Source organism: Trachurus trachurus, assembly GCF_905171665.1.
Source record: "Trachurus trachurus genome assembly, chromosome: 18".
NCBI classification, from domain to species: Eukaryota; Metazoa; Chordata; class Actinopteri; order Carangiformes; family Carangidae; genus Trachurus; species Trachurus trachurus.
The window spans coordinates 4,688,486-4,705,540 of record NC_139909.1 but is presented as its reverse complement, the minus strand read 5'-3'; the positions used below and the strand labels follow the sequence as shown (position 1 = coordinate 4,705,540).

At 39.6% G+C, this 17,055-nt stretch overlaps 1 protein-coding gene across 1 annotated transcript; it reads left to right on the top strand.

Annotated features, from left to right (window-relative positions):
* Positions 1 to 9,411: 9,411 nt before the first annotated feature.
* On the top strand, positions 9,412 to 13,794 carry LOC311001474 (uncharacterized protein; the record flags this gene model as incomplete). Its single annotated transcript, XM_083992562.1, has 3 exons — positions 9,412 to 9,781; positions 13,209 to 13,673; positions 13,784 to 13,794. The coding sequence occupies exons 1-3, from the start codon at positions 9,589 to 9,591 to the stop codon at positions 13,792 to 13,794; spliced, it is 669 nt and encodes a 222-aa protein (XP_083848688.1). The 5' UTR covers positions 9,412 to 9,588.
* Between the last annotated feature and the right edge of the window lie 3,261 nt (positions 13,795 to 17,055).

Below are 17,055 nucleotides of genomic sequence, written 5' to 3'. Positions count from 1 at the left end.
AAGCCTCCGCCTCGTAGCCGGCTACGACTCTGTCCACGGCCGCTAAGATTTCCTGGGAGGCGGCGGTGAGTCTCTCGGTAACGAATCCTCTCAGAAACTCCACCTCAGACATGTTCCCGCCGATGAATGGGTCTGTTCTGTTTTTCCCCCGACCGCAACCTCCGGTTTGGTGCACAAATTTCATCCGGGTAGAAACTGTGGCAACTTCAACAAACACTTCGCCGTGGTCTAATCTAATCTTTACTATTTATCCTGAAAGAACTTCGGCGTCCTCTACAGGCAGCGACGATCACTTGCAGAACCATTTGTCTTTGTTTCTACTCGGATGATATTTGTGCACGTACCCAAACCGGAAGAGAGTCGCAGTTGGGGGGATTGGCGGAAGCAACGGAGAGTTTGAGTAAAATGTCTCAGGTCAGTATGTTTGTTTGTATGATCTGTAATTGATGTCTTTTGTCGACATAATTAAAAGAAAAATGTCTCAGGTGGAGGATCTGAGAGGATTCGTTACCGAGAGACTCACCGCCGCCTCCCAGGAAATCTTAGCGGCCGTGGACAGAGTCGTAGCCGGCTACGAGGCGGAGGCTTCGGGCTTCAGACAGGAGATCGAGCGGCAGAGGAACCTGCTGGATGTTCTCCTGCAGCCTCGAGTCGTTCTCAACAAAACAGGTCGGTGATTCAGTTTTACATCCATGAACCTCAGAGTCTTTGTGAAAAAGCAGTGGTGGACAGTAACGGAGTAAATTTACTTGAGTACTGTACTTAAAGTACATATCCAGATATTATTACTCTTACTTGAATACATTTCCAAGATAAATATTTTTACTTTTACTCGAGTTAATTTCTAGGAAGGCTGAAAAGTACTTTTTTTTTTTTTTTCCTGAAATCCTATGCTGTGTTTGTCAAAGAAGGAAACCCTAACCCCTAAAAGCAGCACATCAGTGCAGCTGGTTTCGAAGAGTTAATTCTCATAAACAAGAGTTAAAAGCTCCTTAAATTCATTTAGAAAAAATTATAGTAATTCGTTGATGTGGAAAATAAGAAATTTACTCTTACTCTTACTTAAAGTAAATTTAAAAGCATGTACTTTTGGATACTTAAGTACCTTTAAAAGCAAGTACTTTTTTACTCTTACTCGAGTAACATGTCGACTGAGCTACTTTTACTTGTAACGGAGTAAATTTTGACCAGTGGTATTTGTACTCTTACTCATGTACTGGGGTCGAGTACTCTGTCCATCTCTGTGAAAAAGGGAGCATTTTGTACCACATTTAACTTTCAAGTTAGGTGGGCCCGAAATTACAAAAACTGATTACACCCTTTAATCTCTGGGGTTGCAGAGTATTTTAAAAGCAGGCTCAAGACCCACCTTTATCATTTGTCAATGTCTTATTTTCGTTGTCATCTTACATTTTAGCCCTTTTTATGACGGAGTTAATTTGATCTATTTTATTATTCATAATTTAAGTTTTATGTTCTTAGCCTATGTAGTTTTATGTTTTTATTACATAGGTTATTTCCAGTGTTTCCTCAGGGGGGGAGGGAGGGGGACACTTCAAATTATCCGTAGTCTACCACTTACAAATTAGAAGATGGATTTCACAGCTCCTAGTACTTCCTGAAATTAGTTGGGCATTTTTAGTTTCCTGTCCTCTACTATTGGGTGCCGATTACATAACGCACAGCGTGACATTGTGATTTGATTAATCGTGCAGCACTACTCCAGACACCAGTTATATGAGTGACAGTACAACGGCAATGTTGTTCATGATGTGTTTCATTGTTTTTGCAGGTGATCAGAAGCTGACGATTAAAACAGAGGATCCTCCTGAGTTGACCACTAGTCTGGATCAGGAGAACCCAGAGAGTCTACATGTTAAAGAAGAACTATTGACCACTCCAGAGTTCCTCGTCACTTCTGTTCATGTGAAGAGTGAGGATGAGGAGGAGAAACCTCAGTCCCTACAACCTCGTCAAAGACAAACTGAGGCAGAGCCTCCATCCAGCAGCTCAGCTGAACAGATGGAGGCTGATGGAGACGACTGTGGAGGATCTGAACCAGCCAGGAACTCAGATCAACCTGAAGATCTTCAACCAGATACAGAAGATGAGGTCTCAGAGTCGTCCTCTGAAGCTGAAGACAGTGATGATGACGGGAGAGAAACCAGAGCACCTGAGTCAGGTTTGAACAGTGAAGCTGTTCATGTAAATGATGAAGAATGTAAGACTGGTAAGAAGTCTCACCACTGCTCAGAGTGTGGGAAAACATTTAAAGCACCCTCGGATTTGAAGATACACATGAGAACCCATACAGGAGAGAAACCATTTGACTGTGCTACCTGTGGTAAAAAATTTGGCAGAACCTTTATTTTGAAGAGACACATGAGAATCCATGCAGAGGAGAAACCATTTGAATGTGCTACCTGTGGCAAAAAATTTGGAAATAAAAGGGGTCTTAGAGACCATATATTTTTCCATACAGGGGAGAAACCCTTTGACTGTGCAATCTGTGGTAAGAAATTTCGACGTAAAAGGAATCTTGGAGACCATATAAAACTCCATACAGAGGATAAACCATTTGACTGTGCTGCCTGTGGTAAAAAATTTCTGTACGAAAGCACTCTTAGAGACCATATAAAATGCCATACAGAGGATAAACCATTTGAATGTGCTACCTGTGGTAGAAAATATTCATATAAAAGGAATCTAAAACTCCACATGAGAATCCATACAGGAGAGCAACAATTTGACACGTCAGACTAAATATAGCCACTGACTGTGCTAACTTTGGTAAAAAGAAATAGACATAAAAGGACTCCTAAAAACCATGTAAGATTCCACACAGTTTCTTCTACTAAAAAAGTGAACCCATTTGGTTTCAGTGTTTTTGGGAAAACGTATTATTCCTGTTACTGAAGTAGAGATGCACATGATTAACCTTTAACCGTCGCTGCTCTCAGCCGGTTCACCTGCAGCTCTCATGTAGCTCCACAGAGGAGCTCTGCTGTTCCTCTCTCTCCTCCCATCTCCTCTTTAAAATCGTATGAAACAGTGTGTTCATGATATGAATGCCACAAATACATGTTAAAAATGTGTAGTACATGGAAACACATGTATGTTATTGAGGCAGCCTGAGGCTACCTGTGGCTGCAGAGTTGTAGGTTGAGCTGAACTGTAACAGAGTATTACAATACAGTTAGACTGAATTGCATGTCGGTGAAAACAATTTGAATAATTTTTCTCTAAAGTTTATTGTATGTTTAAAATTCGTAGTGGACCAAATTTTACACTTTGAAATGTGTTTATCTCTTTACTTTTAAATCCTCCACTATTGCATGTTTCTTCTTCTAACAGGGTGTTACTCTACCTCCATGTATTGTGCCTGGATAATTCCTACAATTCCTAACGAGACACTCTTAAATGGATAGTTTAGCTTTTTTCAAGTGGGGATGTATGAGGTACAAATGGCCATCATCAAGTACACTTTCCGCTTGTTCATTTTCATTATTTGTCAAACTGCTGATTTGTCAAAGGCAATTAAATAATTAATGTTTATCCCCAAAAATGGGTTTGGGGTTCTTTTTATCAGGATGGTCACCAAAAACGTCAGGGACAAACAGCCCCACCTAGAATATTTTTCACCAGCTGCCACTGATCATCACTGAGTTCATTTTTTATATGAAACACTAAGTTGTCTATAATATGAGAATGTGGTGATTAAAGAAGAGCTTTTATGTTAAATAACTACAGACCGGTGGCTTTCACATGACACATTATGATGCAGCCTCCTTCCGTTTTGTTCTTCTTGCAAGATGTTGCACTACTACCATATCTAACTTGGGTAGCAAAGATGCATCAGCCCTTCCTTTGCAGTGACTGTTCCCCGAAAGCGGTATTCTCTATGTACCATTTAACGTTAGTATACCCACCAAAAAGGCATTGCACACGTTGCTGTTTTCTGTAGCAGCAATCTACCGAGCTACCAGGCAGGAAAACCTGAATGAAAGACTGTAGAAACAAGAAGAACCTGTGCCTTTTTTTTTATAACGACCACTAGGTGGTGCTGTGGTTGCACTGCTGCCTACCTCTGAAAACTATACACTCATTGTAGGAGCCATGTTTCATTTTTATTCGTGTTTTTGACATTGTAGCTATCTCAAAACTACTAGGAAGCTGTATTTCATTTCAGAGCAGCACACTGATCTGCAGTCAGATGCTGAGGCTGAGTCTGAGTCTGGAAGACCACCACCACAAAAGATCAAGTAAGAATTTTGTTTATCTAAATGTTATATTAAAAAAGTGTTGTAATGTTTCTGCAACTTACCTGCCTTGCATATTTTCCTTCCATGTTACCATGTTTATATTTGTCAAACTGTTGGATGTTGATATCTTAATATTAATTATTGTATACACAGTCAATGATTACTTGCCAAAACAACGAGAATGCCAGAGATATATTACCTGGATCGCCATGTCTTTCCTGGTTCAATAAAGGTATTAAAAAATAAAAAAACACCTAGCCCTTTTTGCTGTATACAAGAATGTATTAAGTCAATACATTAGGTTATAAATGTCTCTAATTTGTGTCACAGAGTGTGAAGAATTCCCCCAAAAGATGGAAGTGATGACTGAGGAGACTGTGTTATCAGACTGCATCCAAGATGAAGTCTTGCTATCTGGCTGGCTGATCAGAGAGATGAAGGTGGACCCACTGCTCTCCTCCTGATGCAGATGTGAGGAACTGCTGGTTCATGTCAATCAAATGGACCACAGCAATGCTGCAACCCAACACTATTTTCCTAAAGAGGAGAAGATACACACATGATACTAACTCCCAAAAAACAAAATCACTGAAAGTGCAATGGGCAGAGAGAGCAGTCTCCGTAGACAGGAGGTGGAAGACACTTACTCCGACCTCACAGAAACTCGCTCTGCAAGACAAAATAACAGAAAAAATGTATCATGTGCAGGACAGAAGTAGAGTTAAGGCAGGGCAACCACAAAACACAGGAAGATGACACAAGAGCCAGGAGAAAACCGAGATGTTTCACAAGCTCACTGTGCTCCTTGGAGGTATTAACACAGCCTAGGGTTGCCTTGCCACTAACACTTTTTTTCATTATTGATGAAATTGATTATTTTCTCAATAAATTGATTAGTTGTTTGGTTAATTAATTGGTTGTTTTTCCATGTAATAAGACAGCATTGCTAAAACCAAACCGTTTCTTCTGATACATATTTCGGACTAACGATATTTATTTCCGGCACATTATCTTGTTCAAAACCAAGCGTTAACTTAGCGTTAATGTTAGCACAAACTGTGATATGTTAACACGGTTTGTTAGCAGAAGAAAATATACTGTAAATAGCTCACGTACATCGACCGATAACATCATGCGACGCGCAACATTTATCCATCCACACACGGAGTGACTGGCCCACTTAGGAGACAGGAAGTGTATACCGTAATTTCATATTATTGGCACAGCTTTTAATGGGCCATCTTGTCAAACTTACATCTCAACTGGAACTGCTGGAAACTGCTCATGAACAAACTCCTACTTACGAACAATGCTTCCTCAGGCCCGACAACAGGACGACAGCAGCAGATGAATTTCAAGGTGCCTTGGCTTGGCTTGGCTGAACTCCCCTACCCTGCTAGAAAACCTGCTTACCAGGTCATACTAGCAACATCAGCCCTCATGCCAAGTCTGCCACACACACCAAGAGTAGGTTGCAAATTAAGAGAAAAGAAATATGATAGGTAAACTAAATTGTTTGTCATGGATTTATGGTTCATATGAAGTGTGACATCCATTTAAGTGTTTAGCTTGAGTTCAAGGGGGCCACATGTCAATGAAGATGAGAGTTTGCACCTCTAGTAGGCAAAGCGAGGTATGTGACTTTGTTTATTACAGTAAAATGTCTGGCATGTTTTATAATTATTATTATAATATTAATGTAAAAAATGATGTGTGGTTTTTTAAGAAAGGCGCTATAAAATTGTATATTAAAGATGTCATTAATGTAAACATGTGCTTGTATTGTGTAACTGTAATTGTGGGTGATGAAGTCTGATTCAATTAACATGTCTGAAATAAATAAATAATAATAAAATAAATAACATTATTTAAGATGCAATTATGAATATGTGTAGGATACTTTTTTGGTGATCTGAGCAAAATGTTTTGTTTGTTTTTTTTATGTAATTTTTTGTGAAGAATAAATAATTTTGCACCAGTTGAGCTCCAAGTCTATGTGTAGTCTATTAATTACAACATGTTGTGTTTTGATGCTGGTCACCATGTTACCGTATGTTTATTGTTGTGTATATGTGTGCAAGACACACAAACAAGTCCATGAGTATCATAGGAATCTGTGAGTAGTATACACTTTTAGCTGCTCTTCCTTTTTTATTCTTTATTATTTTATTTGGGCTTGAGTAATGTTTATCATTGTTGTTGGAGCTTTTCTGTGTTTTGAGTTTTGTCCTCTGTGTGTGTGTGTGTGTGTGTGTGTGTGTGTGTGTGTGTGTGTGTGTGTGTGTGTGTGTGTGTGTGTGTGTGTGTGTGTGTGTGTGTGTGTGTGTGTGTGTGTGTGTGTGTGTTGACGAGTACTGTGGATTTTTTTCTGAATGAAATTCACCTCTCGTTCGCCTGTGGTGCATGTGGCATGACGTTGGCTGTGATTGGTTGTTTCTTACCGCAATGTCACTTGGGAATGTAGTTTTCATTTCTGAGCCGAACGTAAATCACCACTGGATGCTCATTTTCAATCAGTTATTAGACTTGTATCATTTAATTGTATCGATCTTTTCTGCCAATAGTGTTAAAAAAAAGTTTTTTTTAAATTGTTGTTGGGGTTATTTTTTTTAAACCTGGGCGTCTTCTTGATCGGAGACAGCTCGGCTCCCCCTGCAGCCTTCTCATCCGGACAGGGCTCAGCTTCGTTTAACTCTCAGGGACCTAAAATAAACACCGGAACAGACCGTAAGTACACATGAAGATGCTTTTCTACAGTGTCATGTAATATGCTGACTGAGAAGCTCTGTCTGTCGTTGAGGAAAAGAGTCGCTACGAAATAATTGTAAACATCTGCCCACAATTAGCAAGCTAAATGGCTCGCTAGCTAGCACGACAGTCACCGTTAACCGTTAGATAGACGTAAGTAACGTAACGTCTTTTAACTGTGATCTATTCTAGACACTCACCGTCCAGGAACTGTATTTGGGATTTTAAAAAATCTTCTCCCTGGTGTAAATCCTGTTGACGTCCAAGCATTGTTGTCAGTTTCCTTAATTTTTGTATTTAACAAAGGCATTGTAGTCAGTCACCCACCCAGCCAGAGAACTAACGGTTAACGTTACAACGGCCGTAGATTAAAATACTCCACTGGCGGGAAGCGCGCGACATACAGTATCATAGCAGCAGTAGTCGTTGTCCTGGGCAACGGTGTAAATGGAACACTGACCGTTGCCAGGACACAGTTTAACGGCACGGCCAGCTGCTGGTGTTTTATTTGTTTACGTTCTGGATCTGTCAGTTTTTATGTGGATCGACAGTTGACTTTAACAGGACATAAATGAAACAATAAGCAAACTTATCTGCCCATTGATAGCTAATTAAATGGCTCTCTTGCTAGCACGGCTAGCAACGGCAGGATTCTTAGGCAAGTTAACCATATAGCGCTAGCTAAAGGTAAGATAGACATAATAATGGCTCTTTCTCTCCCCAGTGTCAATCAGGTTGACATCAATGCCTGTTGTCAAATTCCTTGATTTTTTGTATATAACAAAGGCAAACAACTAACTGTTAGTACGGCCGGACATTTAAATACTTCAGCCTTAACTCCACAGTGGGAAGCTTGCGACAAGACACGAGCTGTAGTAAATGGTCTGTAAAAGCCTGTGTATGGGTCTGACCGCCTGCAGAGTGTCCCACGTTACTTTATGGATTACTGTTTCATGCATGAATGGGTACATGGCTGCAGGAGATGCTGTTGGTGTCCACTGAGAAGATAATTGGGGTTCATACAGACACCAGTTATATGAGTGACAGTATGAAGACACTGTTGTCAATAATGTCCTATGTTCCCCAGTATTGCGACCGGGGAACTTTTTCAACAAGAGGGTCCTATGTTCCCCGATCAGGAACATAGACGCTCCTGTTTCAGGAAGAGACGAGAGCTGTGACACCGGGTCAGAGGCTCTGATCGCAAGTTTGGTTTTCAGCAATGGTGTGGAAGGCAGAGAGCCTCCACTCTTCCTGTGACAAGCTACAAGTCATTTATCTAACATCACAATTAGTCTGAAGCTGTTAAATGAAGTTAAAAATGAAACATAAGGTAAATATCGTCTTCTCTGTGCTACTCCGATCAGAGTAGGAGTGGTAGCCTATACCTACTTTGCAACAGTCTGGCAACCGAACGCAGGAATTATTCTTCAATTGTCTATCTTGATCATCTCATTCTCCATATTCAACCTTTAAATGTTGATGATTAAAGAGGAGCTTTTATGTTGAATAACTACGGACTATGGTGGCTTTCACGTGACATATCATGACTGATTTCCTCTTTCTTTTTTCTTCTTCTTCTTCTTCTTCTTCTTCTTCTTCTTCTTCTTCTTCTTCTTCTTCTTCTTCTTCCAGGATGTTACTCTACCTCCATGCGGTGTGCATGAATAATTCCTACAACGCCTAACAAGACGTTCTTAAACACTTGTCTATAATGGGGTAGAGCGGGGTAAGTTGCCCCCCTTAAGAACAATCTCCATTTTCTCTGAAAATATAAATAATTTGAATGTCAACAAGAAGTATGCCTAAGTTAACACATTTAGAGGGGGGGGCATCTTACCCTATTTGGGTGGGGGGCGTCTTCCCCCCAAAGTCATACTTTTACACTTTCACGTATTGCAAAAAAAGTATTTTGTATTTTTTGTTCAAACTAATGGATCACCCTCCTCAAGACTATCATGTTAACATTTAAAAAAAAAAAGTTTGTGTATCCATCCTTCCAAAAAAACACGGAGGCTTTTGTAGCGTCAAAATATTACAAAATCTATCCTCCGGTTTCCTGCCAAAAATTTAAATGATTTCAATGCTAAATAAATATATGCCCATCTTCCTCTTTCTCTCCCCCTTTCTTCTTATTCTTCCAAGATGTTTTTTTTTTTAATCGACCTCCATGTAGTGTGCTTGAATAATCCTTAGAATTATTTATTTCAAGCCTCTTAAACCCCACAGAAAGGGAAGTAAAGAGTGAATTCAGTCCTGTAAACTGCCCAGTAGAGGGCAGTAACGCCATAGTCGTATGTCTATGATTAACACGCCTGGACGAGTCTACACTTCCGGAAACAACTGAGAAGAAGCGGAAGGAGGAAGAGGAGGCACAATAATCGGGCAGACAAGAGATATCTCGATGCGTCCTGAACAGAAAAGTTAATCACTGTGGTTGACGAAGTGTTTGTTGAAGTTTCTACTCGGATGTTATCTGTGCGCGTACCTAAACCGGAAGAGATAAAGTCGCGTTTGGTTGAGAAAAGTCAGAAAAGGAGTCATTCGGCGGGAACAACCGAAAGTTAAAGAGTAAAAAATGTCTCAGGTGGAGGATTTGAGAGGATTCGTTACCGAGAGACTCACCGCCGCCTCCCAGGAAATCTTAGCGGCCGTGGACAGAGTCGTAGCCGGATACGAGGCGGAGGCTTCGGGCTTCAGACAGGAGATCGAGCGGCAGAGGAACCTGCTGGATGTTTTCATGCAGACTCAGTCCGTTCACAACAAAACAGGTTGGTGATTCAGTAGTTTTTCAATCCATTAACCTTAAAGGCCCGGTTTGTAAAGAAAGAGGACATGTTGTACACTAACATTGCTCTACAGTTAGGCTACAGATCTTTTAATGTGACTTTTATGTGGCTATAAACAAATGAAAATGGACAAGTGAATACCACTTCCGCGTTCAAAAAGCTGCAGTTCCCCGGCAACCACTGGGGGCTGGGACCATGAGCAACTCTCCATCGACCCCCATGTTAAAATAGGGCTTTTTAATCCGGCCCATCAAGTAGCCTACTGGTACAAAACTGTCCAAATTAAAGTAAAGACTGCAGACTTTGATGCACTGGCATCTGATCCCACTGAAACTAAATGTAATTTTTTTCCCCCTCCACAATATATTTGAGTTTTAAAGGGACAACGAGGAGTTTCTATTCGGTTATTAAAAAAGTCTCACGTTAATGTGGATTAATCTACGCTACCCACACTTGTTAATGGCTCAATTTTCGATAAATATATCGTTTTGTCTCTATCGTTATTTTGTTATTATTAGTGGTGGTGGAAATGCTGGGCGAGCCGACCAGCGTTTCTTTACTTTCGGTTTCGTGGCGAGTCATGAGAAAAATGCCGCCGAATCTCCGTTTATGGTCGGAACTACGACGGTATCTTCCAACCTCTGACTTTAATTCTTGATGAATGAAAACATGAGTCTGTCTTGCACCGGTCAAAGAATTTCACGGTGCGTGCGCGGAGGCTCATAAATGTAGTGTGAAAACGCTTCGCTTTTCCAAAACTCCTTGTTGTCCCTTTAAGCAGCATAGCAAATACAGTCTTTGACATTCCTGCAACATGTCATAGTGTAGAGACAGGTAAGACGCCCCTCTGGGTAAGAAGTCCCCCCCCCCCTCCCCCCCGACCACTATATGACGACAATTTTTTTATCTCAGCTCTTTCCTTGGATCGTAGTGGCCTTGCTAATATTTATTTAGCATTGAAATCATTTTACTATTTGGCAGGAAACCGGAGAAAAGATTTCGGGGCAAATTGATGTAATATTTTGACACTACAAAATAAGCCTCTCTGTGTTTTTTGGAAGGATATACCCTTTTTTTTTTAATGTTAACATAATAGTCTTGAGGCGGTTGATCCACTAGTTTGAACAAAAAATACCAAATCCTTTTTTTTGCAATATGTGAAAGTGTAAAAGTATGACTCTGGGGGGGAAGACGCCCCCCACCCATATGGGGTAAGATGCCCCCCCATGATTTTGAATATCTAGACTTGCTAATGTTATATTTCTGAAAAAAAATGTACACAATCATCTAACATAATTAACCTATTAGCTAATTAGCGGTAAAAATGTATTATTACCAGTTTAAAAAGCTTCTTAGCTGTCACGATAATAGCATTAAGCTAGCTGGATTCTTTACAAACTGTAGCCTGTGTACTGTACACATGTGTGTGCGTGCGTGTGTGTGCGCATGTGTTTGCATGTGTGTTCGCATGTGTGCACGTATGTATACGCGTGTATGTGTAGACGCCCGGGGGGGCATCTTACCCCAGTAGGGGGGGCGTCTTCCCCAGGCCCTAGGGTAAGATGCCCCTTTTCAAGATTTTACATTTTGTTTTATAATAACAAAGTTGTAGTCTGGTGTGATTTGATTACCCTCTAAATGTGTTAACTTGGGCATACTTCTTGTGTACATATTATGTTGACATTCAAATTATTTATATTTTCAGAGAAAATGGACATTTGTTCTTAAGGGGGGCAACTTACCCCGTTCTACCCTACAACATATGTTAGCTGCCTTATTATGTTCAGAACACAACATAAAACAAAAAATTACATAGAACACAAAACAAAATGCTTCTCATGTTATTTAAGAAAATGATTTACGCCACTTAGTAGAGTCCTATCGATTGATACAATGAAAAACTACGGGTATCTGAAAGAAAAAGGACAATAATAAAAAAAAAGAAAGATAATAATAATCATAATCTCGGAAACTGCTATATCCACAGCTATTAGTCATTGATTTGATTGTCTATTATGTCTTAGTCCTTGACATATTCAATGAAGGGCCTCCATATACATTCAAATACGTTGTCTGGCCTTCAGTATGTAAGTAACATTTGTCTTAACCATTGAGTGGTACTTTGTTTATGAGTACTTTTCCATAATAATGCAATGCATTTTTTGGCATTAAGCAAGCAGAGGTTTATAAATGCTTGTTCGTATTTATTATAGTTACGTTTCTCTGGGTATAAGCCCAGCAGAAAAAGCTTAGGGTCCAATAAAACTGATTTTGAAACAATCTTTTCAATTATGACTCTTATCTCTTCCCAGAACATGTTAATTATTCTACATTGCCAAATACAATGAAACAGTGTTTTCAAAAATTACTGTGTATTTTTTTTTTTTTGACTTTCACAGATGTGGAAGATATGGTGGCCCTGAGGTGCCAATCAGAAAACACAACAGCAAAAGAGAAAACACAACAACAAATTACTAAACTTTTCTTTTCTTTTTTGTTGTTGTGTTTTCTCTTTTTGTGTTGTGTTTTCTCTTTTGCCGTTGTGTTTTCCCTTTTTGTGTTGTGTTTTCTCTTTACAATACTATAAAAACACCCCCCCCCCCCCACACACACACAGCTAAATCAGGCTGACAAAGGACGCATCTTTTAACATGTGCCAAATCTATCTATCTATCTATCTATCTATCTATCTATCTATCTATCTATCTATCTATCTATCTATCTATCTATCTATCTATCTATCTATCCATCCATCTATCCATCCATCCATCCATCCATTCATCCATCCATCCATCTCTTTCTATCCGTCATCCCCCTCTGTCTCTTTCTACCCCCTTTCTCTGTCTTTTTACTTCTTTATTTCTTTCCTTCTTTGCTTTCTGTCTACCCCTCTATCTCTTTCTATCTATCATACCCCTCTCTCTGCATCTTTTTCTCTCTTTATCTTCTTTCTTTCTTTCTTTCTTTCTTTCTTTCTTTCTTTCTTTCTTCTACCCCTTTTCTCTGTCTTTTTACTTCCTTCTTTCTTTCTTTCCTCTTCCTTCCACCCATAGAAAGACATTCATCTCTCAGCCTTCAAGTTTCATGTTTTAGCTTTAGCCTTTTTCAACATTTCCTCAGCAGTTTCTTCATCTAACTCAGCATTGTTTCAACAATTTCTTCAGCTCATTCAGCAATAGCGTTCAGCTGCTTTTTTAGTTTTCTATGGAGCTTTACTTTGATGGTGGTAACTGGACGGTTCTGTTTGATCGTGACTTTATGGATTACTAATTGATGAATGGGTACGTGGCTGCAGGAGATGCTGTTGGTGTCCACTGAGAAGATAATTGTGGTTGATACAGACACCAGTTATATGAGTGACACTATGAAGACGCTGTTGTCAATAATGTGTGTTTCATTGTTTCTGCAGGTGATCAGCAGCTGTTGATGGTTAAAGTCGGGGATCCTCCTGAGTTGACCACTAGTCTGGATCAGGAGAACCCAGAGAGTCTACATATTAAAGAAGAAAAGGAAGAACTATTATTGACCACTCCAGAGTTCCCCTTCACTTCTGTTGATGTGAAGATTGATGATGATGATGATGATGAGGAGAAACCTCAGTCCCTACAACCTCATCAAAGACAAACTGAGTTGGAGCCTTTGTCGAGCAGCTCAGCTGAGGCTGATGGAGACGACTGTGAAGAACCTGAAGATCTTCAACCAGATACAGATGATGAGGTCTCAGAGTCGTTCTCTGAAGCTGAAGACAGTGGTGAATACTGGAGAGAAACCAGAGCACCTGAGTCAGGTTTGAACAGTAAAGCTGTTCATGTAGGTGATGGAGAAAGTAAGACTTGTAAGAACTCTTGCTGCAAGACTCACCGCTGCTCAGAGTGTGGGAAAAAATTTAAATCACCCTGGGATTTAAAGATACACATGAGAACCCATACAGGAGAGCGACCATTTGACTGTGCTACTTGTGGTAAAAAATTTATTAAACGACAGCATCTTACTGAACATATGAGAATCCATACAGGAGAGAAACCATTTGAATGTGCTACATGTGGTAAAAGATTTAGACAACGACATCATCTTCGTGAACATATGAAAAGTCATACAGGAGAGAAACCATATGAATGTGCTACATGTGGTAAAAGATTTACACAACGAAGGCGTCTTCATGAACACACGAGAGTCCATACGGAGGCATTTAGATTTAAAGTGAAAGTTCAAGAATCATTTGACTGTGCTATCTGTGGTAAAACATTTAGACTTAGAAACAGTTACAGAGTCCATATGAGCCGCCATGCAAATAAGAAAACATTTGGTTGTGCTATTTGTGGACAAAGATTTGGCCACCAGACAAATCTTGTGGTCCACTCAAGAGTCCATTCAAAAGAGAAGCCATATGGTTGCAGTGTGTGTGGGGAATTGTTTATGGAGGAGGAGAATTTTGGGATGCACATGCAATCCCATAAAAAAGGGAAAGTGTTGAGTTGTAATGATTGTGGGAAAATATTTTTCCGAAATGAAGCTCTTAGGAGCCACATGAAAGTCCACACAGGAGAAAGCATTTGATTGTGCTACTTGTGGGGGAAAAGTGTAACGCACGAAGGAATTTAGTGTTGCACATGAAATCCCATAAACGTGATGATCTTTAATGAAAAGCACAAGAAAGTCCACACAGAAGTGAATCTCAGAAGACACATGAAATCCCATGAAGGAGAGAAATCATTTGTATATGTAGTCTATGTAGGAAAGGATTTGTTCAATAGAAATATCTTAAAGGTCCAGTGTGTAAAAAAGATTCTAGTTTGCAGCGCTCTCTTCCTCACCCCTCCCGTCTGCAAAATGACGGTGGCCTCTGAGGACAAAAAAACGTATTTACCAAGACTGTGAGTTTTTAAGGAGAATGGAGCGATGAGGTGAAGATCTAAACCATTTTAACATTTTACCATGTTACCAACGTGAAACTGGATTTTCGGTTCGGGCTGCCGTACAAAACATGTCCGCACAAGATGGCGACACTCTAAAGCAAGACTCTCGCTATATAAAAGAATAATTATATGGCTATGAAAACCAGAAAAGGTTTATTTTATAGCGATAATACACTTACACAACTATACTCACGGGTAGTATATTCACATTTTGCCAATAAACCTTGACAATTGTTTCACACTGGACACACACAAATCCATACAGGGGAAAAAAACATACAGTTGCAGTTTTTGTAGCCATGAATTCTCAGATATTTCTGTCAAGAGGAAACAACATATGAGTGTATGTAAACTCAGGGATGTTACTGAAGGCAGCAGCAGTGTAACAGCTCTTCACTACACAGTGAAAATGAGTTTCACTTGTAAAATATTTGTTAAAGTTTGTATGATTTTAAAATTGTATAAAACAACGTGTTCATGAAATTAATGCTACAAACACATGTTACAAATCTGTTGTACATGGAAACACATGTATGTTATTGAGGCAACATGAGGCTACCGGTGGCTGCAGAGTTGTTGGTTGAGCTGAACTGTAACAGCTTATTACAATACAATTAGAATGATTTGCGTGTGTTACATTTTTATTGTTGTAGGTTGTATAAAGGATATTCATTCAGAAAATTATCTTTCTAGTATAATTGTACTTGATGGGGGGAAAAAAAGAAGTTTTGTTGTTTGGTTACTAAATAAATTCAGTGTTCATTCATTTTTAAGTTTGAATACATGTTTCTCTGAAGTTTCTTGTATGTTTAAAATTGGTAGTGGACAAAATATTCCTTTATGAAATGTGTTTATCTCTTTACTTTTAAATCCTCTGGTATAATTGTACTTAGTGGAGGAAAAAAAAGAAGTTTTGTTGTTTGGTTACTAAATAAATTCAGTGTTTATTCATTTTTAAGTTTGATTACATATTTCTCTGAAGTTTCTTGTATGTTTAAAATTGGTAGTGGACAAAATATTATATTATATTGACATTTTCCACCAGCAAAACGTCACAGCACGACACACACAACTGCGACACACAGAGCAACAGTTTTAATAAACAGTGCTGCTGGATCACAGTTTTATCCACTCAAAAAGTGTCTCTATGCGCAAGATTCAAATCATAAATGTGTAAGCCCAACTCCATAAGAAAAAAAAAAAACGCATTCCTAATTAAAGCAGAAATAAGCGATCCAGTCGTTTTGGCTAATGCTGCGTTCCAGGCAGGCTTTTGAAACCGTAAATCACAGCTTCAAGTCACAACTTACGACTTTGTAGCGTTCCAGGCAACCCACTCGTGTTTTTCCGACCTGTTTTACCTGTGAAAGTCACTATAACGGCCACTCGTAACTTCCAACCCGTGAACTCGTACCAGATTGAACTGGTACGACTTCACAGGTCGGAAAAACACGAGTTACGGGCTGCCTTGAACGCACCATAACCGCCCTTGTCCCTACGTCACCACATTCACGCGCATCCCTTGGCTGCACACACAGCCCTGCATGCCGTTCTCTCTCCTCATTGGATAAAACTTGTAGGATACGAGAAAAGTTTTCTCCTCAGCTCAAAGCAGAGCAGAGTGACTGAGAGACCCGTGTTTCGGTCCAAACACTCTATAGAAGTGATTGCTGTCGGAAGATATAACTATTTAAGACTTATATTAACACACAAATATCGCTTACTTCTGCTTTAATAGTAGTTTTCTTTAAAAAAAAAAAAGAAACATTTAGCCAAATGGCATATCCATAAATGTTACACTCTTTCTCATCTTTGAAAATGAAGTCAAACAATATATTAATAGTAGTTTTTTTTTTTTAAACCCATCAAGATGAAAGCTATCAAGCCTTTTAATTTATTATACTCTTTATAACGTTTTTGTATAACATATTCTGAAAGATTGCCTCTGTATGTTTGTAGCCCCCTGGCGGCGGTTTTTCTTAATAAAGTTTTGGAGAAAAAAAATGCATTGTGGGATTTGTAGTTGGCCAAATACTGCTCTGATGCGGTTTTACCGTAAATATGGTAAAGTGCAAATAAAGCGCACTGCACTTTTGGTCGTGGGAGAAAAATGGACACACTTGCGCACTGACACTGACTAAACCCACGCGTGTTTAAGTGTGATCGAGTGTGTGCATATTGGGGACAGGACAAGCCCAGAGTCTGTGGTAGACGAATTGTTTGTTGGTTGAAGCTTGTCGCAGTTTCTACTCGAACGATATTTATCCACGTACCCAACCCGGAAGAGAGAGTCGCGGTTGGGGAAACAAGGATAGAGTCATTCGGCAGTCTGAGCTGAGC